We start from the raw sequence: 27,843 nt of genomic DNA, 5'->3' as shown, positions 1-27,843 counted from the left end.
TGGAAATTGGGTGTGATTGAAAAGCTGTTGATTATAGCTGGTTAATTGAATTTGGAATAAAATATAAACCGTAGCTTCTGTGAAATATAATATCTTTTTTTTTTTGGATTCTTGAGCTTTTTCGTGGATTTTTTCTTCAGTTACCATATTATTGAAGAAAAAAATTGTGGAAATTAGAAAACTTTATCGACTTAGTGTGTATGTAGCAATGTGTGATGCACTTGAAAGATTCTCATCCTTTTATATTCTAAATGAATTTCAAGTACGAGTTTTGACAGAAAATCTTTACATACTATAACAACCTGTTCTCTTATTTCAATACCCATAATTTATTCATAATTCACAATTGAAATTTGATACATCAGCTTCCATATTCACACCATAGATATTCAAATTCGATAAAAAAAATCTTTAGAAAACAATCAATTAGGCTTAACACTCGGTATGTCAACGATACGGCTATCAGTAGCCTATCATTAATCAAAATGCAATAAAAATAATCATAGCAAGTATCAAAAAATTTATTCAAATTTTATTTGGAAATGTATAAAAAAGTAATTTTGTATTCGAGCCTAAGGGCCAGGGGTTTTTGTAAGGACATTATTCCCATAAGTGTCGGGTGATTCGGTTTTTTAGTATAAAAAGGTTTTAGTTTATTATTCGGGAGCTATGAAGTTATGATGGTGATTTTATGTTTGGTTATAATTTAATGAGGATTTTTAATTTTGAAGATAGTTATTTCATGTTTAAGAAAAACTTATTATAGTTTTGAATAAAATTGTAAAATAAGTAGCTAAAAAAGAAAAATATACTGGTCTTAACAACTGAAGTTTGGAAGTTTTGGAAACTTGCAACTAGTGTGACGTTTCATAACCCCCAAATAAACAAATAATAATAATAGCCTGCAAAAACATTTGACGTTAACTTTAAAAAAAAGCTCTGGTCAAAAACCGGTGATCAGTAACAACTTAAACTTAAAAAAAAGAGACCAATGAGTATATGATTAGTACCACATTTCATGCTTACTTTAAACACCCGTACATGATATCAAAACCATGTCTTACTCCGATATCAATCTACTTTGGTCTCCATAAACATTTTGCACATAAAATCGCTAAAACAGCCACACTTTCAACGTGCACATAAATCACTAGGACTCGTGTCAAAACCGTGGTATTAGCAAGCCGTGTCACTCAGCGGAATATAATTAGCTTACGCTCTGTTGTGACGTAGTACTCACTTACTATGTATATTTTTGTGCGAAGGATTTGTAAGGATAACATTGTAAAAGAATATTGTTGTTTCTAAATATTGACTGTGCACTGGATTTTTGAATGGGCTCCCATATCAGAAATACGTACACTCGCCATTATTGCGATCGCCAATATTTAAAAAATACAGCATTTACAGCAAAATAGGTATGTAGATTTAATAATAATATATAATAAAATAACGAATTTCAATAATTAGTAGAACAAGTTTTTGTACTTCGTTATTTTTAGTATAGATTGAAGCTTCTTTCAGGGTTAGATAGAAACCTTAAAAACTTAAATTTGGAGAATATTTTCATTTGTTTCGCTAAATATAGCCTTTATTAGCTAATCCAGTGAAATCCTACGTATTTTTGTTTGTATGCGACCGTTTACGGCTCTTCCATTTGGCAGTGCTTTGCTGTCAATAACTGTTTGAGTGTATAAGCGAGAATTTATTGGCTTTCGCACTGCCATGCCAATAGCATCAAAGGATTGGTTATTCTTTGAACCTTGAATGATGTTAATACGACCATTCATTTGGGCAATAGAGACACAAAGACGACTTTTTGATTATCCAATAATCATAATTTTACCATAGGACTAGACTAGAGTAAATAATGCAAATCTGTAGTTCTAAGTGATTTAGAGCAACTTTTTTTAAAAATAAGTACATTAATAAAACTTTATGATTTGAACTGTCTTTTGAATTTAGGGGTTTTGTAAATCTGACCTTCAAAAAGCGCTGATTTGCAGCCTACTTTGAATAAATGACTTTTTATCTTTTTTATCTTATCTTAGAATATAACTTTAATACGAGCAAATGTAAATGAAGAATATTCTTCTCCATCATGAAATTTAGTAATGTACACTAATTGTGTTTTTAGTTCACAAACGTATAACTTGACTCGTTTCAAATTTATCACCCGCGTCGACAGGTCGACTCGTTGTCATTAAATAAATTGATAGCTCATCACTGTCGAAGACGGCTGTAAATGTCCCGGTGACAAAATTATTGTTTAAAAGTACAAAAGTTTATGTTCCGCACAAATAAATGTCGACGGCAAAGAAATTAGTTTTAAGTTGGAGTTTGAGAATAGATGATAAAATCTGTATGTCCGTCTTGTGTGTATTAGATGGTATTTCATATTTTCCTTGCTTTGTTAATGTTCCAGACTTTTACGAAGTTTATTGACATCATGGTTTAGGTATAAAAAAGATTAAGATATTGATATAAATTGTCCAAGTCCTAGATGACAGATGAATATGTCTTGTTTGTTTTTTCTCTTCGTTTTTCGTTGATGATACCATATTTTTCTCGTTTAATGGAAAACTGTCCTATGATGTTTCTTTTTTAAATATCAAGTATACAGTTACGGTATGTGAAAATATTACTTATAAAATCATCATCCTCCGAGCCTTTTTCCCAATCATGTTGGGGTCGGCTTCCAGTCTAACCGGATTCAGCTGAGTACCAGTGCTTTACAAGAAGCGACTGCCTATCTGACCTCCTCAACCCAGTTACCCGGGCAACCCGATACCCCTTGGTTAGACTGGACTGGACTTGGTTAGAAAATATTACTTATAAAATAGTCATTGTCATTCATACTTTATTTTTGAAATTGTATACCCAATCAACGATAGTGCCATGTCTAAATTCATCTCTCTACAGTGACAGGTCGTGGGTTCTATTCCTGACTGTGCAACAATAAACAATGACTTGTTTCATTAGGTCGAGCAAGCAGTGAATGTTTTATGATATATCCTTTTGTTTCTTAATTTGGGCTTAAGAATCAGAATTGCCTCGGTGCGGTTTTCTTTTGACAGAGACCGTAACATTGGTGCTTTTTGTTTTTTAGTGCAAACCAACCCTGATTGATATATTGATAGGTAGGTAAAGTTGGGAAAAAGCTAGGACAGTGATGATTTTAATAATGTCAGTTGATACTTATGTAGAAAAGATCTTCCCTTAGTTTTCAGGACAATTAGATATGTGGGGTTGCGCTGTTTACCAACTTATGTAAGTTTTAAGTCATCCAAAGAAAGCAACAGCTACCAATATACATAGTTTGCTTTTCAGAAATTTAGGATGAATTTCTCATTTTGTCTCAACTCATCATTTTGCGAATAGATCGAAACATATTGCTTGAATTGGAATTGATTTTAAACAATCCAAGACCCGAATCAGCTTCTGTAACACCCAACTAAGTCCACATTTTTCGTATCTAGTATACTAAGGTATACTAAACAGCTAAAACCTGGCTGGCCAAGGGCGAGGGCTATGGAGGTCAAACGCCATTCGTCTCGCGTAAAACCAGAACTCGCCGTATCAACTGAACAACTAGTCGTGCGCTTAAGCAGAAAATCTTGTGTGTAGCTTTGGAGTGAGGATTTGGTCTATCTATCTGTATTTTAGGTTTAGGAGTAGGTTTAATAGGTGCCTTGTAAAATGATTTGGAAAAAAAAAAGAATCTTATGTACCTTATAAATAACATCGTTATTAATTCCCATTTGTGCTTTGTGCATACTTATATTTATTTTTTAACTAGCCTATGCTGTCCCACTGCTGGGCAAAGGCCTCCCCCAAAACCTTCCACTTTTCTCTATCCATCGCTGTTTGAGGCCAGTCCGAGAGGAATCTGTCCAAGTCTTCTCTCCAGCGTTTCCTTGGTGCATACTTCTTGGGACATATTTTTCAGAGCTTGAACTCTCTAATTTATAGCTACAGTCAAGGAAAGAGAACTTCAGAAAGACCAGTTTTAGCTGAGACGATAAAATTAGTAGTCTAAATACATCGATAGCAGCGTGTATCATAAAAAACCGCCCTTAATTTGACAAAAGTTCACCCTTCAATACACAAACAACATCTGACATACGGAACCTTTTTTTCCGACAATGCAAAAACCTCATCACGCCCTATTTTTGCTTTACAAAAATCACCAAAAAAAAAAAAAAACTACGTATATACAATTTTGCACCAAAAACTCGGTAATTTACTTCCTTTGAGTTCACAACAATAGGATTAGTAAACAGGTGTGCCACTTTCATCATTGTGACGATACATTAGTATAACGTATTAAACTAAAAAAAAAATCTCCATCTTGCTACGAATCAAATCGGTATATGACAATGATTGCTTTACTTCGGAATACGACGCATCTGTAATTATGACAGCTCACATTTATTATGCACCTTCAAGAAATAAAATAAGATGCAATATTGCATGGCACGGTGCATGCACTTATGACGTTTCGTCTCGCATATCCTCAGAGGTCGTTGGTACTCAGGGGAAACTAAAGCACAGGTGTCCAACGCTCGGCCCGATAGAAAGAGATGGAGATACACTAACTGTAAGCGCGCGAAAAGGACGCAACGAAAATAAACGTTGAACTTATGTTTTGTTTTTTTTCTCGTTTTGCTCTCCCTCGCCTATGTTCGTGACGGATCTTTTTTTTTTACTTTGTTTTGTTGCTCTTGAAGAACCTTTTTGGCTTATTTCGTTGCTTTTAGCTATATTTTAGACCAGCTTACCAATTAAAGTTATTAGGTTAGTTGTTATTTTTGGTTTTCGTAGGTTACGAATGTTATGATGCGTCTGCGCAGGTTTGTCGTTTTATTTTGAGTTGCGTTCTGACAGTTGGCTTTTTCGAGTTGCGGTTTTCTTCCTTCGTGATGACAAGTTTACTTCTCTATCAATATTATTATAGGCGGTGATTTTTATAGTAAGAAAGCTATAGTAGAGTTTATTTTCTATTGGGTTTACCTTCAATTTTTTCACCACAATTTTTTTTTAATTACTGTAGATACCCTAATAAATATTTTTTCCTATAATTGTTGCACTTGATACCAGCATTACAGTTCTTGTTAATATAAATAAACAGTAAGCCGATGACACAAGGTTCATTCCAGTGTAAAATAATTGACACAGTATTATCTACTACTATTATTTAGGGATAGAATAGAATTACGTCACCCTAATGATTCTTTGGCGTAAAATCATATTATTCAAGCTTATGTGGGTTTTATTCGTATGGCATTTATTCTTATATTGATATTATTCGTATTAAAATGGGATTTCGATGGATTATATTTTGACTAAGATAGAAAAAATACTGAATATGTTATGTAAAAATTTGAAATACTTCTACAGATTACTTACATATTTACATCATTTTTTGAATTTAATAACAATAATAATAACCCCGCAGGGCATCTGAGGCGGATGACGGGGAGTAGCGACCCCGCGGGGTTATACAACATGTAACGTAATTAACGCACACCCTCAAACACCCTAATTAGAATATTATGTTATAATCATAATACATACACTGAATTTTTAATTTAACATGTATATGCATTGTTATTTACTAAATTAGTTATACCAATTCTTGGAGAACTTTTTGGTCATACTACTACGCACGCAAATATCGCGCCGCGCGCCGCTCGACTCGACACAACATAACGAAACTACGGAAAAAGCCGACAATACACGAAGTCTTATTACTTTGAGTTACGGTCTATTTGAATTTGTTTTGACTGTACAGGGTTAATATGACAATAATTTCCGTAGTTTTAATTATTTTTGGGATAAAAAATTACCTATATTAAAAATGATACAAATCGATTCAGTAAACGATTCTGAACAAACTAATTTCAGGATGTGCGTTAATTAAGTTACATATTGTATATCCGAGTGCTCCAGGGAGAGTATACTGTCCCCCATCTCCGGCCTGCCGGAGTGAAGCATGACGGGGGATAGGTCTCCCGCCTCTTGGCTTGCCTTCATCGGCCGGTCAGAGTGGAGTCGCTAGAGTAGGGTTAGCAGCCCGCTCGGAGGGTAGGTGCCTCGTGGTAAGTGGCGAGTGGGCCGGTGATGCTGGACCCACAGAGAGCGCGTGATCTGCGTTTAAAGTCCGCCGAGGTATCCTCACCCTTCAGCCGCTCATGTATCTGTTGCCCTCTTGTTGCTATTCAGTGACTGATTTCCGGGGGCCCAGTAAGTGAGTTGGCGAGTCTCCACCTGCCATTTTTACGTGTATTTATTACATTGTTATCGGCAGGTGCCATAGTTCCCGTAGTTTCCCCATTCCTAGTTCATTAGCATCCCATCACAATAGCCCAAGTAGTTTTCATCCACAGTTAGCAATAGTTTAGCACAGAACCGGGGATTGTCCTTGGGTACATTTCTATAGTGTATACAGGTATAATCGCCGGTTCTGTGTCACCATTTCATTAAAGTTGTCTCAAAAGGGCTTCAGCGTGTTGGCTTCGGCCCCACGTTCGCCTCCCAAAAATCCGGGACTCTGTAGTCCCGAGGTCAGAAAGAGATAATAATAATTTTGTAGTTGTGAATATGAAGCTGTTCTCATCAGCTTTATCTGCATCTTGAGGGATCCACTTTGCGCACCCGGATAAAAAGCAGCCTATGTCCTCTCTCAGTCCTCAAGACACTAGTCTTGAGGACTGAGAGACATGAATGCACCACATTGTTGTTGTGCTGGCATGAATGCACCACAGACATGGAGAGTTACTTACGCCTTTATAATAAAAGCACCAAAGGATTTAATGAAGTAACCTTCTACTGATTCAGTAGTAGGTACTTACAAACAAAAAAGTTCAATGTCACCTTCACCTCATAAACCATTTCACCAAAAAAATCCTAATACATAATAATTCAGAGCCCCAATATCCCTACTTGAAAACAATCATATAAGACTTAGTACTAAGCAACAACCACACAATACTATAATAACGACTATCTTCTATCATTAAATTATTTTTTTATTTCTACACTCTTTCAGATTATACCTACTTTAAAAACCATTATTTTGAACCACCACGCCAAGGAAAAACTACTCTTATAGTAAAAAGAATCTAGACACACGGCAGTGTGTCCGCCAAGTTCGAGCAAAAAAAGCGACACACCGGCCGTGGGTTATATTACACGAACCATTTCGGGCCAAATTCGACCCCCCTATAACTCAAAATCTATTTTATTTACGCATATCAAATTTCTAGTATCTGTTGAGACCCCCTCACTTATCTAAAATACAAAATTTCATTAATATACCTATTATAGGTCTTGAGATATTGACGTCAGAAAATCGCTATTTTTACTATACACTCACTGACTGACTGACTGACTGACTGACTGACTGACTCACTCATCAAAAACCTAGACCACTTCCAATGGTCGTATTGACTTGAAATTTGGCATGGAGGTAGGTCTTTATGTCAAGGTAAAGGGAAAAATCTGAAAATGGCCAAGTGTGAGTCGGTTTCAAAATAATGAAGGTGTTTATACCCCTAAGGAACTAAAACGAACTAAATTTATCTATATTTATATAATATATCTTCGAATGGTCGTATTGACTTGAAATTTGGCATGGAGGTAGGTCTTTATGTCAAGGTAAAGGGAAAAATCTGAAAATGGCCAAGTGTGAGTCGGTTTCAAAATAATGAAGGTGTTTATACCCCTAAGGAACTAAAACGAACTAAATTTATCTATATTTATATAATATATCTTCGAATGGTCGTACCGATCTGAAATTCGTTACAAAGGTTTGTATTTAGTCAAAGTAAAGTAAAAATCTGAAAACGGCCAAGTATGAGTCACTTTCGAAAATAATGAATGTGTAACTTTGATCCACGAACATAATATATGATAACATGTCATGTCAGTCTGTTGGTAAATCTAGTACATTTAGTTAATCTAGTTTATTTCTTTGTAAGAAGCATAGTGCATATTCAAAACTTAATAATAAGAAAACAATAAAATAAACAACCTTACAAAAATAAATGAAATCCCACCCAAAACAAAAATGTGAAAGACTGCCAAGTTCGATAAAATGGGAATACTTCGCCTATAAAAGAAGTGAGATCTGAATAAGTACCAAGTTCCATACACATACCTTAGTTAAAAATAGTTCCTTTTTAATGATGTTACTTGGCAAGTTTCAATAGAAAATTAAATACTTGATTCATTGCGTTTAGTAGGTTTATAACAAGGTGTGTGAAAACTTGCCAAGTAACATCATTAAAAAGGAACTATTTTTAACTAAGGTATGTGTATGGAACTTGGTACTTATTCAGATCTCACTTCTTTTATAGGCGAAGTATTCCCATTTTATCGAACTTGGCAGTCTTTCACATTTTTGTTTTGGGTGGGTAAAGTATAATTTCAGTGACAGGTAAGTGTATGACACTTTTTTAAGGTCTCGAGTCTTTTGTTTTTGCTAACGGTACAGGTCACAGTTTTGTGCTGTGATATATTTAGATATGTTTATTTGTGTTTTATAATGTTTTGAAGTATTGTTGTTTTAGGGTTATGAAGTTAAGCCAATATTAAATGCATGTAATGGACCTTCATGACATCTATAGAAAAAGGAAGTATTTTAGTTTGGTCTCGTCTTGAAATAAACTGCTTTTATCATCCAAAAAAAAAAATTAACAAAAATGTCGGTAACTTTACGGTCCTACAAAATGACGATTAAGAACTAGAGGTACTGAAAAACCAAATAAAAATAAATGCAAAATCACTATCTACTTAACTCTTAAATTAACACGAACCCATAAAACATCTGACATCAAATAAATCTAATAGAAAATTAAAAACAACGTACGCATGCTCTTGCGCAGACAACGAGTTTCTTGTCACGCACACAGACACACCCTTAGCGATGTACGCACACAAACGCGCAATGCGTAAAGCCAGTAGTAAAAAGTCGTGGTGGCTTAGTGGGTAAAGAACCAACCTTTCGAGTATGAGGTTGTGGTTCGATTCCAGCTCAGGCAAGTACCAATGCAACTTTTACAAGGTTGTATGTACTTTCTGAGCATATCTTGGACACCAATGGCTGATAAAAAGGTGAAGGAAAACATCTTGAGGAAACATAGACTATAAAGTCTGAAATCAGCAACCTTCATTGAGCAAGCGTGGTGATTAATGCTCAATCCTTCTCCGTGTGAGAGGAGGCCTGTGCCCAGCAGGACGATACAAAGGCTGTAAAGCCCCCAGTACCACATTGGCCTGTGTTGGGCCAAGCTTTGCCTTGCACAATTGTAGGCCACATTCAAATGGTGTTTACACATTGGCGCATGGCTCATTGCTGCCTGGCAAACCACTTGCGATGGACGTCGAAGTAATTACGGCTGCGGCTAGTTATTTGTATAATACTATATTAATATTATACTACACTACTATATATTTATTTTTACACGCAACAAAAAAGTGTACTATCCTCAGCGGCCGGTGATGAACTAAACATTGGCCCATTGTGTAAACATCACAGGCCATGCTGGGCCACGATACCTTTGATATGTGCCCAAACAACCGACAACTCGCCGAATGCACGCCAACATTGACAATTGTCCGCCAACATCCACCAATACCCCGTGTACACATTGGTGATGGCGTGTATTGGCCACGCTTGGGCCAATGTGTACTGGGGGCTACAGTAACAGTAACACAGACATGCTCGTAGCGATGCACGCACACAAGCGTAATGCGTAAAGCCAGTAGTGGGCCAGTTTATACGTAACTCAACGGTAATAATCGTATTATTGTTGTGTATAGACAGCAGTTTGTTTGTTTGTTGAAAATGTGCGGTTATTACTTATTAGTGTGTTTTCTTTTAAGATTGCAATGCAAAACTGATTATTTGATAGATTGTCTAAGTGCTTTGGCAGTGATGTAAATTTTTCCCTATTTTGTACTATAGTCAGGTTTAGCTTAAAATTTAAAATAAATAAGTTTATCATTTATTAAAAAATATATAAGTATATTGGCAAAAAACCTGAACCACGTTTTTGTATTTCATTCAAATCTTTTCTCAATCGAATTACAATCCACTTTCAGTGAAAAAGTCATCATACACTTTATGTAAACCTTAAAACAGCGAAAACCTGCCCAAGGCTTTACCTTGTCCTACTAAAAAAAAAAAAAAAAAAAAAAAAAACAAGTTTTTCTGCTGACCATACAAGTCGCCAAGCCTCCGTGCTTACATCGATACACGTGGTGAGAGAAAAAAGAGAAAATAATAAAAACCTTTAATTTATGCCTTGATAGTACTTGTATCTTTGAAAATAAAATATAATCTTTTTTTTTTCACTCCGTACCTTTTTTGGGTCACTGGCCTTTAGAGATGTGCTTTGCCGATATCGATGTTTTTTTGTTTATTTCTTTCTTTCTTCGAGTCGATGACGTTTGTCTGATGTGTTGAGTTTTTTTTTCTCTCGTTGTCTTTAGCAAAATTATGATGTCTTATCAACTTTAATTAAGTTCAGTAAGATCTAGTTTCTTGTTTTATTCATTGTGTTTCAATAATTCATCAGAAATAATTAATCGAGCTTTGTGATTTAATGTTTATTCAGTGGCTTGATCTATTGGATTGGGTTATCATAATTTGTTATTGTGTTCAATTTATATAGTGAGTTAGTTTAGTATCTTTCCATATGGTTCGATATTTATTATTAAGCTTCTATTCCATAAAAGGGTAACCTGCCCTTATTTAGCCATTTGCGTTGGTAGTTATAAAACTCTGGCTATTATTCCTTTATTTAAGTTTCAGTTATACACATGGTTTCTGTGTCGGTAATAATGCAAGACCAGCAATTTTAATAAGCGTTACTCGTTTTTTTTAATAAAAACCACATAGGTAGGTCCTATGGAAAAAAGAAATCCTTAGCTTAATCTGATATGTAGGATTTTGGAAATATACATATATAGATTTTCGTACTTTCTGTGACTCTAATAATTGATAATTTCTCGTGACCAAAAGCTCTGTAGCATACATGTAATTGGCCATAACCTGTATCCATATATGATATCCATCCATAAAGCGGGGACATCGTTAATTTATCGATAATGAAGACGCTTAATGATTAATAACGAAACAGGTGCGCATGTGAAAGTGAAAAGACCAGGTTTACGAACTTTGTAATCGCTGTCAATGTTGAGTAAATTAAAGGATGCAATTAACAAAAGATCTTCTTTTTCGTAAGTGTTTTTGTCTAACTCTATTTACAATATTTGAGAGGTCATTTTCAAGACTAAATAACGTTCCCAAAACGTTTTGTAGTGTTCTAATTTACAGAACTCAGCACAATATTCAACTTTTCTATTATCTATTGCGCGTCACTCAATCACAAATATATTCTTCTATCTTTTTTATTAATCTTAAGAACAGCAATTACCAATCGACTTCAGATCAGATCATCGATATCAACGGTGACGTTCACAACACTACGCCGCACGGTAGCCAGTCCAACGCCTACACGATCAGCGTCAACACAAATCACGACATAGACTCTCCCTTTTAAAGTTTATAACACTCGTAAAACGAAACTGCAACGATACACCGCGAAAGATTTAAACACTGAAATATTTATTTCATGCTTGTTTTGAAAAAGTCTAAGGTTTTGTTCAAAAAGGTGGAATTAATTAATTTTATAGATATAACTGTAAAATTAAAGATCGAAGGATATGAAGACAGATGAGAATAGTGATGAGAATAAAAATTCCAAAAGAAAGAAAGAAAAATCATTTATTTTTGCGCAGACGCACACGTATACACACAATGAGACATTAAAAAGAAAAAAAATTTTGAAACAATGTAAACAGAAATAATACTAAAATAACTTAAAACTAAAACTAAAAAACAATTTTAGTCTATGGTCCACAGGTCTCTGAGGGAGGGTCTGGAGGAAGTTTATTAAGTACAGATATAAAGAATAAAATAAATAAGTAATTACTATAAGCAGTATGAAAAGAAAATAACACGCAGTTATGATCGTGTAAGCACGGACAAAAAGCAGAAGTATGACGAGCGAACAATGAAACATACTTGAAAACAAAATCGTTTACTCTCAAAGCAACATGGCAGTAATACTCTGAACAAAAGCAAGAACGAAAGCGCATACAGTAATTGGTAATTTCTCAAACCACAGTAATAAAGAAAAAGGTATCCAAAGATTTAGTGCTAACCAAAATTTAAAAACCGCAGCTCCCTGTATTGAATTTCGGATACGGGCTCAAAATATGGACTATAAAGGTGCACCAAAAAATAATTTTGCAAAAATGAAAGCAATCGATAAAATATCTGCCAGAATACGGGTGATTGACATTTGGGATGATTTTGTATGAAGGGTAAGTATTAAATATTGTATTGGCTATAGTAACCGCAGCTACCTGAATTACTCTTGTTCATACGGGCCAATATTTTTGGGAATTGTGGTTTTTCTTCAGAGTTTTAAGACTTGAATAAATAACTGAACTGGAGCCATAAGGACCAAAGACAGATTTGAAATTACTACAGTAGAATCAAAATTAGATCAAATACATTTTATTTACTAACGGCAACAAGGGTGTAGATGCTACAAACAGCTTAGGGAGATAGAGATTTACATCTACATATAAATCTGAATCTAAACAGTTCCCACAGTTATTTGCCGTCAGGTGGCAGACGATTACTAACCCTTTTGCCAAATATTGAATACGAAAGCAATCTTAACATATGGGCCGGAAACATAAATCATATTCTAATCTTGGAATTTAAAGCTACAAGCAGAATCAAAAATAGAAATAAAATCTATTTTCTGATGAATTGGCCCTTTGCTTTTCGCTAACCTTTCTTTAGAAGATTAAGTTAATTTCATACCTCTGGTGGATCAGTGAATATATCAAAAAAAGCTGCTCTGACAAACCAAAGTAATAGACTCACTCCACTTACAAACAGAAAAAAGTGCTAACAATAAGTACAAGTCAAACAATGCTCAAAGTTTCATCTTTGGCATACATCAGAACAACAATAGTTGAACAAATTAACATATGAAAGGCAGCGTAGTACAGTAGCCAGACGTTTTTACTCCTTCAAGTAAAATGTGAACAGACCAGCAATTTTTTATCGGCAACCGTGAACTGGCTTTAAATTTGGAATCATTAATCTTCTGTCTGTTTGGAAGTAAGAAAGGGATTGTTGAAGTGAGTAAGTGGATGTGTAATGCAAAAGTGGAGAGAATAATGAGAGACTAATGCATTTAGGTGGTTATACAGGTTAGGGTTAAGTAGACGCTGACGTTGGTTATAATGATCATCTTGAAAGAACCAAAGCTGTTAATTTGGTCCTTTGGCACACCAAAGTTAATTAAGTAAAATGGCATTAATCCAAATTAAATTACAATAATTGTGAAGAATATAACATTGCATAACAGATGAGATCGATATACCTGTGACCTAATAAACAAACCAGACCCAATTACATGTAAGTCCAGTCCTACAAATTGTCACGAAGCAATCGCTCGTCTGCATTGACAGATCGTAGAAAACTAATCACTATTCACTGCTGTGCTTACCCATGATAATTAATAAGTTTGAGGTTTGACTCAAATCTGCATACAATGCCACGTCTGGACGCGACCGTGTTCTCAAATACGCATTTTGCTACACACCTCATATAATGTCTGTTGTTTTTTCTCTTCTGCCTTTATAAACGATGAAGTGTTTATGAATTAGAACGTTTTGTGTTCTCTTTTGGAGATGTGCCAATTCTTTAGTGTTTGTTGTCTTTAAAGTTCTTATTGTTATTTTAAAGTTGAGCTTATTTTACACCAACATCAAAACTGTCTTCTTGTGTGTAAGCAGCAAGGATGATTCTATCATCATATTATACCATCATATCATGTCAAGCATTTAATGTATCGGTTATTATTTGTCAAACGTAGATCAAATTCTAATTACAGATCCAAACCCTTAACTATAAAATGGTGGTTATTAAAATAATTGATTCAACAATTTTGAGAGCAGTCTCAAAATTGATACAAATAAAAATAGTAAGTTCAAAACATTCGATAGTAGAAATTACATCTTTGGTAGTCATTAAGTAAAATATTAATGTTGAATGTTATGCTCAAAGTGATGGCTGTGTGGGTCTAATCGTGTGTTCTGTATCATTTGGTGTATCACAGTAATAGGATGAACAATTAACTATAATAATAGGTAATCGTATAACCGTTTACTGTACAGCTTTATTTCTTATTTGGAGCCATTTAGAAAATTATTTGTGTTGCTGTAAATCAATTATTTAATTATGTTTAATTGAGAGGAAATGGTATGAGCCATGTTCTGGAGCATCATAAGGTTGGTTGTAATTCGAGGTAATATAGCTTTGAAGGCTTTGCAAGGCCGCTTGTGTTTCAAGTAGAGTACAGTTAGTTAGCCACAGAGTTTATGATGAGAATAAAATTGCTGTGTGTCATATCGCAGTTACTACTATAATGCTGATTAACAATTTAACCTATCACCATCTTGTAGGTTATAAAGAATAAGCAGATTTTATGACGTGGCTAGTTTAAAGTCATAGTTTATCACCTGTCGTATTATACAAGAGTCTCTTTGGACAATTAATTAGATTTGAGAGTACGTGGAAATCACACATCTTAGTTTTCTTGTAGAATAAAATTCTAAGTTATAAACTGCATCATATTGAAATAAGTAGTAACAAATTAGTATCTGATATGACAGCTGCAACCCTTTCTACTTCACCAAATCTCGGAACTAATTTCTCAAGATCCACATCACCATCATTACTTGCAATAGACTCACTAGAAATTATTCATTAAACGTAATAATTATTGTTAAGTACTTAATCCTATGCTCCGATATAACTGTTAAAAGAACCTGTTCCTTTAATAACAGTGATTCGAATAGGAGCAGTTTACTAGTCTTACCAACTTCTGTTTGCGGTTAAATATTTTGCGGATGATTGCTTTTGCCTAAGGGATTTCTGCGTCATCTGGGTTTGAGGAGATGCTAGTGTCATCATTAGCATTGATTTTTAGATTTGTATTACCTTCACAATAAGTGAAAAGGCCTAAAGGAATTATTATTCAAAGATTTTTTGTTTTCTTCTCTGCTCTTGCAATTATTTTCGAGTGGTACTAAAAAAAATTGTTATTTAAATGAATCTTCAAATAATATGTGTTTACTGAAGTACGCGCGTTCATCTATTGAAATTAAATCTACACCCGTTATCATCTATTTATCCAACCATTTCAAACTCATCACATCTTCACAAACACACGTTTTTTCTCCCCCTAACTTATCAGCTCTAAGTTTTTTCTTACCATCCAAAAAAATCAACGTTTCAATCACGCTTTGAACCCCAAGTCTGAAACGTGATTCCAAATTCGAAATCAACAAACGATTAATCACTGAACTGTTGGTCATTTGTGTCGAATCATCGCGTCTTTTTTGTGTCTAATCCTTTAAACTATTGTGGGACAAATAGTGGGACAAAATCTTTATGAAACTATGACGAACGTTTTGATCTGGCTGTTTTGGTCATTGGTCAGTGATGTGTGCAATTGAAACACGATTTTGTGGGAATATCTGTTGATGTTCGTTATTGTGAATGATTGGATGTTGTGTGACGAGATTGACTGGTCTTAGTTGTGTGTTTAGTCAAGTGAGTTGGATATATTTGTATTTTATTGAGAATAAACAATTATCTTTCTTTAGAAGAACGACTAAGTACAAAATTGCCGCTGCTTGATTTATCAGTTTATGAAAAATCACTTTAAAAATATTTCTAGTTTTGGATAGTCTTGTAAGTCTTAGGTACTACATCACTCAGATTGAAGTAACACACATTCTCACTAGTCTGTAATTATGGGGCACCTCCATTACAACATTTATTAAGATTGCTTATTTCGTTAATAAGCCTCCTAAAACATTCTTTACAACCAAAATTACTAAAATCTCTACAGTTGACATTCAAGTTCTCAAAGACGATAAAAAGTCAAAGCTAACCCCAGCACGTACTTACATACATCCAAACGGTTCTAATTTCATCACTCGTTCAGTCTTGCGGTACATAAATTCGCTAATTCGTATGTAATTCTTCCTAATGACAGCTAACAGCGTTCGCTGGAAACGCTTAATGTCAGGTTTGTGCAAGTCTTTGGTCGCCAGTGAGGGGGATTTCATTAAAGCGACTAAATATTTAATGAGACAGGTTGAAGAAACAGTTGAAGGGATTTCTTGTGTAGTTATATTGTACCTTCCCAATTAAACAAAAAAAAATTATAAAATAATTTCATACCTAATTCGGAATCTCATTTTTTTTACAAATAAGTTTATGGGATCATCAGGGATAAGTTGCCGTTATATTTAAATGTAATACAAAGGGTAATAAAATCGGAATCACCTTTTCCAAAATATAGCTTCACCACAGCAAAACTTAACACAATCTTGTGGCAAAATAAAAACATTAGAAACTACTATAAGCATAAATACTTTGTTCAAAAGTAAACATAGAAGTAGCATCTAACGCTAAAGCCAATAAAACGGTCAGTTTTACGACAGACATAAATCAAGTATCGATACACTATCGGTCGTCAAAGTCGTGGCAGTGAAACCACAGCTTAAGTCGTTTCAGAAACGAGTATTACTAGTTTGTAGACAAATAATTATTGTGTTTAAGTGAAATATTAAATGTGGGTGTTAGAAGAAGAGGTTAAGCAATTGTCAACAAGGTTTGTAAATTGATGGGTTTGCAGTAGTTGGAGATTGTTTTGCTTGATAGTTCGGTGGCACTTTGATTTATAGTCAGGATTTATCGTTGGAACAATCTTTTAGAACTTTGAATTCTAGAGAATTAGATCCTGTGAAGTACATATTTGCTGGATAAAACGCTTAGAATCAATATCAATATATTAGAAAATATGCATAGTGAATTATGATACTCTAAACAAACACAATAAAACAATAAAGATTACATTGATTAATTAATTCTTGTGTAATTTCTATTCTTTAATCCTTTTTTAAACCTCGAAGATGCATTATGAAAACCGACATAAATCTTTCGATTCCATGTTAAGAGTACAGGTATTGGCCCTTTAAAGTTCTCTATATATTCAACCTTATGTAATAATAATACGTATAGATCTATGATATTGTAAATAGGCGTAAGCCAGGGACACCTGTGTTACGCATCTAGCGTGCATAAGACAAAAAAATAACCTCGCCTATTGGTGCATTGTGTTGGATTAGTGTGGATATTCAGTTGATAGGTTTGAACCAGAAGTTTCATTATTTGTCTCATTTTAAAGCTCATTTCAATTCTGCTTAAGATATGTTTGTGATATTTTTAGCGAAGTCTATTCTTATGAGTACTTATATAAAGAGAAAAGATTTGATTGTTCAGTTGTTTGAATCGAATAAGGCTCCGGAACTGCTAAATTGATTTAAATAATTATTTCACTGTTAGGAAGCTACACTATCTGCGCTGAACATGGGGTATGTTTTATTCGGGTACGTAAAGAATTTTCCTCAGGACTAGGGCGAAACCGCAGGGTACAGCATGTTGTATAGTAAATGAAAGAAGTGAATCACACAAAGGTTGATGGTTCTAACTAGCTCGGTACCGTTAGAACGGACTTGCATAAAATTAGTCTAAAACTGAATTTCGGATATCTATACAGATGTCACTGTCAAACTTCAACAAAACAAAACTTCCAATCCCAGTGAACAAACAATATGTATTTATATTGCAAGATCCACACAATTCTTACCGTTGCACTAGAGCGAGACAGCAATACTCCCCTCTCATTCCCTCAGCGGTCGCTCGCTGCACGTGTGTCGTGGAAACGGGTTTCGTTCGCGGACGGACCCAAGATTTTATTAATTTGTGTTTCTTATATTATATTCTGTAAGTAAGTATATTAGTTCTTCGTCGCTCCTGTTGCCCTGGTACCTCCATCGATATTGTTGATAACAAATTGCTTTTCTTTGTGTTGTCAAGGCGTCTTTGTTTTGTTTAAAAATAAGGTCAAATAAAGCTATGTTGCTACCTGATCTGATAAATTGTTGCTACTGTTTTGGATTTATTGATCTAGGTTTTTGCAATGGTGGAGTGATTTTTGAGATAAAGGCGATACTGAATAGAATGTAGAGTAGGCATATCTACCTACTGTTCATAATTCTTTATTTAGATATTGTTTAATTTAACGCAGTTTTGCGCATATGGCCTTTTATGAAGTCAATAATGCTTCAGGATGATGGTTTATAATAGTTATTGGTCCTTTCATTGTATGTCCCTTTGGTATTACGAACTGTGATTATGCTTAGCCCATCACACATATTTTAGTCTGATAGCTGATATTATGTGTACCTAAACATAGCTTTTGATTTTTTTGTCGAATTACCGTGATTCTTACCAGAATAAAAACATATCAAACAGAAATAAAGTTTGACATACAAAAACCAAGTGGTATACGAATATTAATCTCAAGTCAAGCACATCAGAATATAGCCCGGAGCATTTCGTTTCCAATATTTATGACGATCCCTTTAATCAAGTTAATCGACTTCGGTACAACGATTAAGGAGCTCTTTTATTTTTCATCAAATTTGTTCTTTGGAATATGAATCATATTTGAAAATGTAATGATATATTTTGAAACTGTATTTTATGGGATTGATGGAATCAAAATTCTGGAGGGATGGAACTTTACGATATATTTTTTTTCTGTTTTTTTTTTTTTTTTTTTTTGGATAAAATTAATTTTGCACTTGAGCTTAATAAATCATCACTTACTTTAAGAAATTTTTACGTTGATGATGTTATTTGTGGGTATGGTGATGAATTCGGTTTTTTAAAACCTTGTTCTATTGAATTGATTATTTTTTGTGAATTTTCTCCTAAATACCTTCGAAAACATAATGACTGCCCTGAACCCTCTGTCTTTACCTATCTTTTACAACAGTAAACCTAAAAAAAAATACATAACAGAACACCACAATTCCTGCTATACTTTTCTTCCATTCCCTACCACATAAAAAGTTATTGGCGAACAAATTAGCTACTGCACATTTTTGTGGTCACAACCCTATTGTTTCGACCACACGTATGAACAAAGAACTGTCTACTGGGATGACCACAATTGTTTTTTGGTAATAACAGCTCTCCAACGTTTTAAGAAGTTGTAAACTTTGAGTTCTCATTGTATTCTTGGATGTGATGTTGGTTTATTATTGAGTTGAGAGAGATTTTGCTAGTAAGTAAGATTAGCTTCTATCGTAAATATTGAAATGTGAAGTTAACGTCTGTTGTTTTTATGGTAAGAAGCTACTAGTTCTTGTTGCCTGCGGCATCAAACTTTCCTGTCCATCTGTACATTGACCATTAAACCCTGAAATATCTTAAAACTAATTAAATGTTACTAGTTAAGGTCATGGGGGCAAATAGTTGCATGAAAAAGTTTTCAATTAACGACAATGGGTTAAAAGTTGCAAAAAATACTTCTGTATGTTATCGGTTAAATTGAAAAAAGAAAGAAAAATAAATTAATCCAACACAAGACAAACACAAAATAGGAAATATAAAGTACCAAAACGAAAGTTTATGCCAAATAGGTCCAGTCCAGGTTTATGTTAGACAGCTAAAGCCCAACGCTGATCCAACTGAACTTATGATGCAAATAGGCATGATGACAAATTTTTAAATTCCTTTGTATGATGTAGGTATACGTCTATTTTATATGAAAAATTATTAATTTTAAGAAAATGCGAAGTTTTTTTATCAAATAGTCAGTGTCATGTCGTCACTTGTGACGTCACGACTGAAATTACAAGACGCAAGTAAACAACGCTCGTGCAATAATTAAGTTTTTTGTGTTATTAAATATGAATTCGAAAGTGCATAGGTGTTGTGGGGTCCCCCAGTGTAAGAACACATCTCAAAACAACTCCTGATAAGTTATTTGTGTACGTTCCTCACAATAAAAAAATACGAAACAAGTGGCTTAAACTTGCAAGGCGAGATTCAAAAGCAAAATTGCCCAGGGTACAACTTTATTTTTGTGAAGATCACTTTGATGTAAGTTATTACATAGTTCTCTAGATTCTAGCATAGTTTATAATGTAAATAACTATTTCGAGGTTAGGTTTCATCTCTCATTGCTGTTATATTATGCATTTTATTCATATCATGTATTTATATGTATGTATTTATTTGAGGAATTATTTATAACTAAAATTGTTTTTAATTAAACTAATATTCTAACATAGAAGTTTTTTTAATTAAACTAATACACTTAAATGGGAGTTATTTTAATTAAACTAGTATACTTACATGGAAGTTTTAACATTTCTAAATTCAGCTGAACAAAAATCTTTATTTGATGCCAAAAACTCTCCCAGCATTATGATATCCATTCTAGGCAAATTAGCGCTGTTTGCCTTGATAAATCCGGGCTCCATAACTCGTGTTATAAACAATTAATTAAAAACAAAGATCGCAGTGGAAGTTCACAATAACGAAATGTGACGTTCGCGCGCTTTCGCGCGAGTTGTTTTCAGAGATGACGTCACGAGCTCTGATTGGTGTTCAAGATATCAAAGTCAAAGTCAAAGTCAAAGTCAAATCATTTATTTCATTTAGGCCTTTACAAGCACTTATGAACGTCAAAATTATAACTAAGTTTGATTCTAGTTGCCCATTCCAAAAGTAGCTTCCTATGGAGAAGAACGGGCAAGAAACTCCATGGTTACTCTTTTTAAAAATAATATAGTATTACAGTTTGTATGTATTGATACATACAGTAAAAGCATGCGAAGATCATGTAGAATCGCAAAGACAAATGAGGATAAAGTGACAATTAAAATGCTACATGGTGTTCACATTTACAAATTGGTTTATATTTTGGTACAAAGTTACAAACAAATTTTAATAATCAAAAGATGAATACAATTTTATTTGCTGGTGTAGTTTTAATTTGTTAATTAATTAGATATTGTCAGTATGTCCTATGGAGCAGGACCAGCATGTTTCCAAGCATTTTTATCTTGAATGTAATCTTCTAATTTATAATATGCTTGCTTACAAAGTGTGGCTTTTATATGAGTTTTAAACCGCAAGTCATTCAATTCCAGAATGTTGTCTGGTATTTTATTATAACATTTGACACAATATCCCATGAAAGATGTATGTACTTTAGATAATCTAAACTGCGGGATAGCTAACTTATTTTTATTTCTAGTGTTATAATTATGTCTATCACATATTTTATCAAACAAATGTAAGTTTTTCCTAACATACATGATATTTTCATAAATAAATTGGCAAGGTACGGTCATGATATTAATTTTTTTAAACAGTTCCCTAAGAGATTCACGACCACGTAAGTTGTACATAGCTCTGACCGCTCGCTTTTGTAAGATAAATATGCATTCAATGTCAGCAGCTCGTCCCCACAGCAGAATGCCGTACGACATGATGCTGTGGAAGTAACTAAAATATACCAGTCTAGCTGTTTCTACGTCCGCTAGCTGCCTCATCTTTCTAATAGCATAGGCGGCCGAGCTAAGACGACCCGCAAGAGATGTTATGTGGGGTCCCCATTGTAGTTTTTTGTCAAGAGTGATTCCCAGGAAAACTGTCTGATTTATAAATTCTAGTTTTTGACTATTGAGTATTATGTCACATTCACTACTTTTTACATTTGGCAATGAAAATCGAATGCATTTTGTTTTTTTTTTCATTAAGAGCCAAGTTATTTGCGTTGAACCAATTTTGAACCTGGATAATGGAATTGTTTACGTCGTCTAGGTTACGTCTACGTCGATCAATATTAAAAATAAGAGAGGTATCATCGGCAAACAACACCATCCTAGGTTGATTATCAAATAGATAGGGCAAATCATTAATATAAACTAAAAAGAGGAACGGACCTAATATGGAACCTTGTGGTACGCCCATTGCCATCATTGAGCCTAGTGAATTTACGCCGTTTACTTGAACTTTAAGTTGCCGATCGTTTAGATACGATTTTAATAACTGGAGGGATGTATCTTTGATTCCGTAATGCTCTAGCTTCTGCAAAAGCGTTTCGTGATTTACGCAGTCAAACGCTTTTGAGAGATCGCAGAAAATTCCAATGGAGTCTTCAGCTTCCTCCCAAGCCTTAAAGATGTGCTTGATCAAAGTTACACCAGCATCGGTTGTACAGCGACCTTTGGTGAAACCGTATTGTTCGTTATGAAAAATGAAGTTTTTATTGAAATGGCGCAACATTTGTGCAAGCATCAACTTTTCGAATACCTTGCTGAGAACCGGTAAAACAGAAACGGGTCTATAGTTGTTTGATTCTTTGCTATTTCCCGATTTAAATAAAGGTACTACTTTACTGTGTTTCATTAGATCAGGAAACACGCCTTGGTCTACGCTAACATTAAAGATGTAAGCTAAATAGGGTGCAATAGTTTCAATAATTGACCTACACACCTTGACAGACATACCCCAAAGATCTTCTGTTGATTTTATTTTAAGATCTTTAAAGGCCTTAACAACAGCCTCGGGGCTGGTATGTTGAAATTTAAATACTGAACTGCATGGCTTTACATTTGTTTTGAGTAAATCGATAGATACGGCGGTTGAAGAATTTAATGATTTTGTAGTTTCGAAAGGTATTTTGGTGAAGAATGCTTCAAACTCTTGAGCTACTTCAAGGTTACCGTTGATGAGGCCTTTATGAGTTTCTAGGCTAAAATCAGTTTTGCGAACTTTTCGCCTACCTGTTTCGTTATTAATTACTGTCCAAGTTGTTTTTATTTTATCCTTAGAATTTTTTATTTTATTTCTAATATGAATAGATTTAGCCTGTTTACAAACGTTTTTAAATATTTTCGAATATTTTGAGACGTGGTCACGGAAACTTGGATCGGTGCTATAAGGCTTTAAACCATAAAGTTCAAACAGCTTTTGTCTACTTTTACGAATACCAGGAGTTGCCCAGTCACTAAATAAGAACTTGGACTTAATCATTTTAGTTTTAACTGGAAAAGCTAAGTTGAATTGTTTGTTTAATATAGAGAAAAAATCGGCGTAAATATCACTTGAATTTTTAAGATTTAAGCTATGTGCACACAGTTTATCACCTAAAGTTTGATTGAATTTATCGATTTTTTTTAAAGTATATTCCCTAAATTTTATTTGTGTTTTCTCTGGTGGAGAGTTAGTGCGAAAAGTGACAACTTGTCCGCTGTGATCAGAGGGCAAGTAATTCACTATTTCCTTATGTAGGTACTCACAGCTGCAAAAAACATTATCTATACAAGTAGCAGTAGTTGGTGTTATCCTAGTAGGTTCTTCGAAAACGTTACGCATATTAAATGATTTAAAAAGATTTAAGAAACTCGAACTTACAATATTACTTTCTAAAATATTAATATTGAAATCGCCACATATAATGACTGACTTACTACTGCTACTGACTTTTTTCAAGACATCTTCCATGACAGAATCAAATACACCAAGATTCTGGTGTTGCGGTGGTCTGTAGACACACACTAACACATGCTTATCTAGCTCAACACAGGACAATTCAATATTATGTTCCACTGACATATCAACTATATCTTTTCTTACTTTATATTTAATAGGATTTTTTACTAATATTAAGGAGCCACCATGTATCATGGATTTCCGGCTAAAGTAACTAGCTACAGAATAATTCTCAAAATTAATAGATTCTACTTGATAATCTTTCAGCCAATGTTCTGTAATACAAATTGCATCAAACTTGGTTTGTTCTAAAACTAATTCTATTTCAAGAAGTTTAGAAGAGCAACTCTGAATATTTTGGTTGAAAAGTTTTAAAATATGTTGCTCACTCTTATGTTTTTTACAACTAACTAAGTCGCCAGAAGATAACTTGCTACTATCTTTAAAATTATTAAATACTGGAATATCTTCTGTTGTCTTAATAATTAGTTTAAATTATTTATATCAGGAGTGTTCTCCACAAATGATAAAACTTGCATAGAAGAATCTATGTTACCGGTGTGTTCAATATGGTTAGAATGTTCTAACATATTGGTGGTGGTGGTAGTGGTGGTAGATAGTATTTGTGGACCCCCCTTCGTACACGACGTCATCATACAACAATCTATCAGTGTGCTGTTAGTGTAACTATACAGCATACCCTCGTCCCTTACCCTATAGTTTATTATATTAGATATAATATTGTCAATATTATAGGCTATCAACATAGCAATAGTGTGTCTGCAACTACCAGGAACAGATACTGCTCCCTTGATCAATGTGAAATCACTAATAAACTTATTAGTGTCAAAATATAAAAGTTTGTCGCTATGACAACATGTCAACATGTGTAATGTGCAGTTTAAATTAAATATACATTTATTTTGATATTCTGAAAAACTATCAGAATAAGGAAAAGCACATAACATTAATTTTCCCATATTCAAACTAAGTAAGGTGTCAATACCTTTCACAATGTCCTCTTTTGTTGTACCATAACTACTGCCTAACAATAGAACTATTATAGAATTACTATCTAATGTTGTACTGCTAATTTTCTCAACAATTTGGTTAAAAGTTATGTCATGGTAACTGTGATTAGTAAAGTGATGGCTAAGGTAATTGTGTAAAATTTTTCCAAAGCCAGCACCCAATGCATCTGTGAAGAGCAAAGTATTACATTTTTGCATATGAATATTCTCTGTAGCAGTTGTAGGTACAGATATATCAGGCAATGGTATTGAAGGTGATGGTTGGCTTGCACTATCACATGAAAGGCTGTTTGTCAGAGACTCATACCTCTCTGTGTTGGACTTCACCAGGTCCATCAGCTCCACTGCCTCAAATAACCGCTTGCTTAGTTGTTCTTGAGAAGACTCATATTTACTAAAAATATCCTTTAACAAAGACTCCTTGTATTTTAAATCGTTTTGGAGCTGCTGGGTTTCCATCTCATAAATAGATTTATAATATTCTAATTCAGCAGTACAGGAATTCAGTGTCTTAGTTAAGCTAATACGGTCCTTCCTAAGAGAAATGTTTAATTTTAAGAGATGTTGTTTTTTTAAATATCTCTTTGACCGTTTAATGAATTTATTGATTTTAATATATTTCTTTAATTTATTATGACTCATCATAACTACAGGACATATTGGAATGGTATCATCACCAGTCAAGTCAATAGTTTCAGCTAACCTACATGGTACCTTATCTGACCTACAGGCAACTAACTCATCAAAAAGGTTGCAAGTATTAGTAACCTGTTCATTAATCTTACTACATTCTAATATAGATAAAGCCTTATGGGCATTACATAACTCCTGTTCTAATTCTGTGATGCGCTGTAAAGCCAATTCATGGGTGTCACTGCACTGATGGAACGAGGACATCTCTTGTTGAAGCTGAGTGTACTGGTCGAGCACATCCATGTACTGTATGTGCAGCTCGGCCAACTCACTCTTGAGGGAAGTGTTTTTGTCGATTATGTTCTTCACTTCGACTTCACTGTCATCCCTCTCTTGGAGTAGCTGCTTGCACAAGGTTTTAGTTGACTCGAGTTCCCTCAGCGCAGCTCTGAGTTTTTCTTCCATGTCTTTGACTGTGGCTCTACGGGTCATCATCTCTAATTGTTGTATTGTTAGTACCTAAAAAGTTAAAGAATAGCTTTAAAGATGTTGATTAATGTGTTAGTGAACAAAGGAAATAGACTGTAAAGGTATAGGGATTTGTGAAATTTGGAAAATATAGAAGTGGACTATAAGATTATATTTTTTATATCAAAATGGAGGGTAAGCTTTTTATTAATTTTTAAATAAAGAAAGGGGAAAGTATATGATATGGAAGGTTCGCAACAATTAGATATTGATTACACAGTTATGCAAAATACTAGGCTAAAGCATAAGTGTGGTAAACAACATTATACAAAGTTGGGATTTTTGTAATAAAGGTCAATCAAATAGTACAATCTTGTAGGTCAGCAATGTCAAGGTTTTACAGCAAAATTTATTGGTGGCAGAGTAATTTGTAATGTTATTGTGTGTAGGCGAACGTTATCGTCGTCAATTCTGTTTTCACAAGTTGAAGGCAGAATGAGACACTAACTGTGCCGGTGTGCACTGCAATGACAGTAGCTCATAACAATGAGCCGTGTATTGCTTTGGGTGTAGTGTATTGTTGGTGTAATGTTGTGTACACGACAATGTTATTAAAATAAAAACACTATACTCCCCGGGTTTGAAGTAATATTCAAACTTTATCCTTTTGACAGCCGGCACATTGAACAGCTGATTATAAACTTGTTTGAAATTGCAAACGTCGTCACGAACACGAGAACAAAACTAAGTTTAACAATAATTTGATAGTTTTATCTATTTTAATTGCACAATTAACTTAAATTAGCACTAGATTTATATTTTTAGAATAAAAATTATCTGCAGAGCCCATATCATGGCGGATTGCCTTATTTCGTAATTTTATTTTATAAAAATACATATTAATCACATTATTAATAAAGAAACCAATGCGCGTTTTATATTCCAAGCTTCAAGTTTAATTTAATAAATATATTATTTTAATGATTTTTGATTACTGTCATCATGCCTATTAGTGGACCTCTAGAAATAAAGGTTTACCAACGAACCTTCAATTCTACCAGTCTAAAAATAACCAGGCCAAAACGTACCTCGTGTCACATCCCACGTGAACATTTATAAACCGCAACGTAGGCGATATTGCTAATAAACATTTAGATTTATTACAAGAGATATTGCTTTTAATGGCCGCTTTTTTCACTTTAATAGTTCTGTTTGCAGATAGACTGAATTTGGTAGTTTTATTGTTTTGATTTGCGAAAGGAATAGAGTTCTACGTGAGTTGATAGTGTTGCAGCAGTGTGTAGACAAAACTGTGATTGAAAATTTCGTGGTAAGTGCTTCTGTAGGTCGGAATAGGTCAGTCATATACACAACAATAAGCTTGTTGTAATAATTTATTTTGATTATATTGTTGTTAATTGATTTGCCCAATTAAGTTCTAACTCTTCTGATTTCACTCAAAGTTTTCTTGCCAACTAGGTATTGACCAATACACAACGTCGCAATTAACATCATCATTGTACCTCAGACTAACATCAACATTTTTGTCCACAGAACGACCCTACTCCGAATCAGACATACCCCAACCACCACCACAGACACAGCAGTGCAGAAGATCAGCATCATCACCCCCCCTCACTCTAACCCTGGATTCAGACTTAGAAGACGATGTCTTCGCCCCAAGATCTGATCGAACGAACGACCTTTTCGCCACTAGGAATCTGGACATTTTCGGTTATGGGAGTCCTAGAACGCCAGCAGGAGTTCTTCTGAGTCATAGAAGAGAGAGGACGTTTACGTTTTCTGTAACGAGTGAGAAGCATTGGAGGGATAAGGGGGGGACGGATGTGGCGGATGGCGTTAGTAGGGGGGATGGCATCAGTGATACCGATAGTGATAGAGATTTGGATGAGGTAAGTCTGATAACAATATTTTTTTTTGCTTCTGATTAGGGCATTGAATTTGCACTTGTTTTCTTGAAGGAAACATTTTTTCAGCATTAGCTGAGTTTAGTAAAACGTTTCCTTATATCTTCAAGTATGATGTAAGTACTAATTGAGGTTACAGTACCTGTTAGTAACTGGTTCACAGAAACAAACACCATACAGTTTTACAATTGAAATAGATTTTTGTAATAACTGTAATTAAATATGTGTAATAATTACGCATTTCAGCAATCTC

General features: G+C 34.2%; 1 protein-coding gene across 1 annotated transcript in view; it reads left to right on the top strand.

Moving 5' to 3' along the window:
* LOC124641005 overlaps window positions 1-27,843 on the top strand; it is a 117,750-nt gene that overhangs the window by 61,113 nt on the left and 28,794 nt on the right. The window contains exon 2 of the mRNA XM_047179011.1: window positions 27,217-27,575. Coding sequence (XP_047034967.1) covers window positions 27,217-27,575 — 359 coding nt within the window. The remainder of the gene's footprint in view (window positions 1-27,216; window positions 27,576-27,843) is intronic.

This window comes from Helicoverpa zea, chromosome 21 (genome assembly GCF_022581195.2).
Source record: "Helicoverpa zea isolate HzStark_Cry1AcR chromosome 21, ilHelZeax1.1, whole genome shotgun sequence".
Lineage (NCBI taxonomy): Eukaryota > Metazoa > Arthropoda > Insecta > Lepidoptera > Noctuidae > Helicoverpa > Helicoverpa zea.
This window is presented reverse-complemented; position numbering and strand designations above follow the sequence as displayed.